We start from the raw sequence: 3,180 nt of genomic DNA, 5'->3' as shown, positions 1-3,180 counted from the left end.
AGAGAACAGACAGCCTTGACGCAGGAGACAGTGAGAACAGGGCGAGGCAGTTCAGCGTGTCTGGACTGTCCTTACTGCTGGTGCCATTTGTGTGGAGAAGTGACACAAACCTGAGGAAACCACGGGAGATGTCCCATTTCATCAAAACTCTGTTCATGAAGGGCTCTTCGGGCACTGTGACAGATGAATTAACCCAGAAAGGAAAAAAATTTGACAAGCCACCATGAGGCAGGACATTGAGTTACAAGAGGCCAATCAGTGTTTATGATACCAGAGCAACTAGCAACAGACTGAGCCCAGTGCTGACACACATCAAGTGTCTGCAGCCAGCTGCAGTGCTCAGTGTAAAGCTCAGAGCCACACTCCCAGGAGGAGCCTGTCGCCCTCAGCCCCTCCACAGGGAGGACTCGACTCTGCAAAACACAGACTCCCTGGCTCAGCTACTCACAGCCCTGCTGCGGTGCATTCTCATTCCTGCAGCAAGGAGCCATACATCCCCCCACAAGGCAGCACCTCGCACCCAACCAGTCTTGTCCCACTGGAAATCAGCTAGAGCTCACTCGACATTTATTAGCTCTCACACTCAGCCAGTGACTATCAGGTGTGGCGACTTCACACTGCAAGCCAGCACGGGGCAACGGATGCCTGTGAGCACCGCAGAGCAGGCAGGCGTGAGGAGTGTCTTCAGCCCAGCTGGAGCAGGCACAGCTCAAGGACTCCCTGCGACAAACCCCAGCTTCCCATCTGAGCCTACAGAGCATGCTGCATGCCACAGCACCGTCTGCAGAGCCACGGGTCACATTCGTGAGCCAACAGGACACCCAAAAGGAAAGATCCAGCATGTTAGAGAAGTCTGTGTATTCCGCCAAGGGTGATGAGGGTTCCACTGGTTTGAAGGCAACACCATGACAGTGACCCTAAAGCAGCAAGTGGCCACTAGAAACCCATTTCTCAAGAGTCCCAGCCGTTTCATTTAATTTATACAAGAACTGTTTTCCTTAAAAAAAAAAGTGACATCATGCTCGAGCAAGAGGCAAGAGAAATACAAAAGGAGCTTTATGGCTCTACACAAGATATGCAGATGAGAACACCACACTCCCAGCTACACCCAGCCGCTGAAAGGGTAGCCCCTCAGCGCACAGCAGTGTCTGGCACATTAGGGCACACAGAGGCAGCTTTGTTTAGGAGCAAGTGTGGCATAACTGGGGGGCTGCTGCTGTCAAGCTTCAGTGTCTTTACAGTGCTCATTCCCAGGGATGCCCTGCGTGTGGTAACTGGAAAAAGGTACTGGAATTCAGAGCGAGATGAGGGCATGAATGCAGGGCGCAGATGCAGAACAAACCACCAAGCAGAGAGGCAAATCCAAAGTGGAGTTTGGAATCGCAAGACTTATCTGTGTGAGACAGAAGGAGACACTAATTTTAAGAGAAGCTTAAGTGCCTGTGCACAGCAAACATTGCTTAGGGAGCTTTTGGACACAAGTGTTAAGGCTCTTCCTCTGCGGGGCAGGTCCCTGGCCTCTCCTTGGTTAGTGATGAGGACTGCTGTTAGAACTCGCCACAGATCCGAACAAAAAGCCGAGTAGCAAAGTTGCAGAAAGGTAAGAATTCAGCTACTTCCACAGATCAGTTCGTGATCCAGCCCCTCTCAAGCCTCTTACAGCCATTCCTAAGGAATCCGCTCAAGCACTATCCACAGCCTCTTCCAGGAGGAATCCTGAGGCCCAGTGGCTCCAGCAGGCAACGAAGCTGCTTTACCTTCGGAAGCCTTTCCCAGTGGCGCTGGCAGAGTTCAAGGCAGAACCCTTTCAGGCCAGCACAGCACTTGGTGTTACACATGCACACCACAGGGACCTAGAATTAGAGGACAGCATGCAGTGGGGAAGCTTCCACAATTCTCGAGGCAGAGATCTGTAGAAGTAACCTAGACAACACAGTGCCATTGATTCTCCAAGTATGAAAATCACAGCAAACCAAGCAAGCTCCGGAGGTCTAGCCTGCTGAAGCGAGAGGCAAACACCAGCCAGCTCATATTTACATGGAAGTCATGTCATTCAGGGCGTGGTCCAGTTCCTCACTAATTGCTTTGTACTTCAGTTTCTGGGCATAGAGCTCATCTAGAAGAAGTTTAGGAGGAGAACAAAAGGGAAACAATGAGGGAAGGCAGAGGAGTTCTTCCAGCAGGGAAGGAGTTCTTCCCGGGGCAGGAAAAGCAACATGGGATTCATGAACAGAAGAAAATGAAGTTAGACATGGAGCCATCACAACTCCTTACTAGTTCCTGACAATGAACAGGAGGGTTCCAACAGGCTGAGGTCAGCCTGACCAGCAAGTGCCTTCCAGGATTACAGTCCAGCTCTGAGCAGAACAGAGCCAAGAACTCAAACCATTTCAGCTGGGGAAAACAAGATGCCCAGCTAGGTCAGCAAGAACCACTGACAGGAGGAGCAGCAGGGAAGGGCAACTCGATCCACTTGGGAAGAAGCTTGCTGCACCTCTGGAAGGCACAGATTACCTGAGGTGCTTTGTTCTTGCCTTCAGACTCAACACAAAAAATGGCTTGGGAGAAGTGAGTCACCCGAGAGTCCCAGGTAGAGGGAACTCCCGCTCTGCGGGAAGGGCGCAGCGAGGCAGGGCGAGTCTAACAGACAGACCACACCCCTGTTCTCCACCAGCTCCTGGAGCAGACAGGCGGATCAACCACCTCGAGGGCAGGAGGCAGGCCTGAAACTCACACTGATGCACTCCTCGACCGCTAGTAGAGCTGGCACAGACTTTCCCAGCTCTGGCTACCAGCCGGACGGTGGCCTGGGCAATGGTGTTAACAGCTTCACAGAGCCCAGAGAACTTTGTCAGCTACCACAAGCGAGGTCACTTCAGCAGCGAGGCTGGAGCCGACTCTCAGTCAGCATGTTTCAAGGGGAGCATGCAGGGGTTTGGAGGAGGTTTGGCTGTTCCAAATAAAAGCTTGCCCTGGATCACGAGGTGGCTCAGACTGCTGCTTGGCTGCAGTTCTGGAACAGCTCAGCTGACACCATTGCTATTTCTAGATAAAAAAAAATGTCCAGAATGACTCCAGACAGTAGAATGTTGCTTTGAATCTCCAAGACCTGGCACTGAAAGACCACAAAGGCACATGCTGTAGCCAAGGCAGGAGGCCTGTAAGTGTTTTGGTTTACCA

General features: G+C 51.9%; 1 protein-coding gene across 1 annotated transcript in view; it reads right to left on the bottom strand.

Annotated features, from left to right (window-relative positions):
- Nucleotides 1–843: 843 nt before the first annotated feature.
- Nucleotides 844–3,180, bottom strand: part of LOC104489590 (tropomyosin alpha-3 chain) — a 6,848-nt gene continuing 4,511 nt past the window's right edge. The window contains exon 7 of the mRNA XM_010131764.1: nt 844–1,393. Within this exon, the coding sequence (XP_010130066.1) occupies nt 1,245–1,393 (149 nt within the window). The 3' untranslated portion in view covers nt 844–1,244. The remainder of the gene's footprint in view (nt 1,394–3,180) is intronic.

The sequence above is a fragment of the Buceros rhinoceros genome, unplaced genomic scaffold (genome assembly GCF_000710305.1).
Source record: "Buceros rhinoceros silvestris isolate BGI_N320 unplaced genomic scaffold, ASM71030v1 scaffold39982, whole genome shotgun sequence".
In the NCBI taxonomy this organism is placed as follows: Eukaryota; Metazoa; Chordata; class Aves; order Bucerotiformes; family Bucerotidae; genus Buceros; species Buceros rhinoceros.
This window is presented reverse-complemented; position numbering and strand designations above follow the sequence as displayed.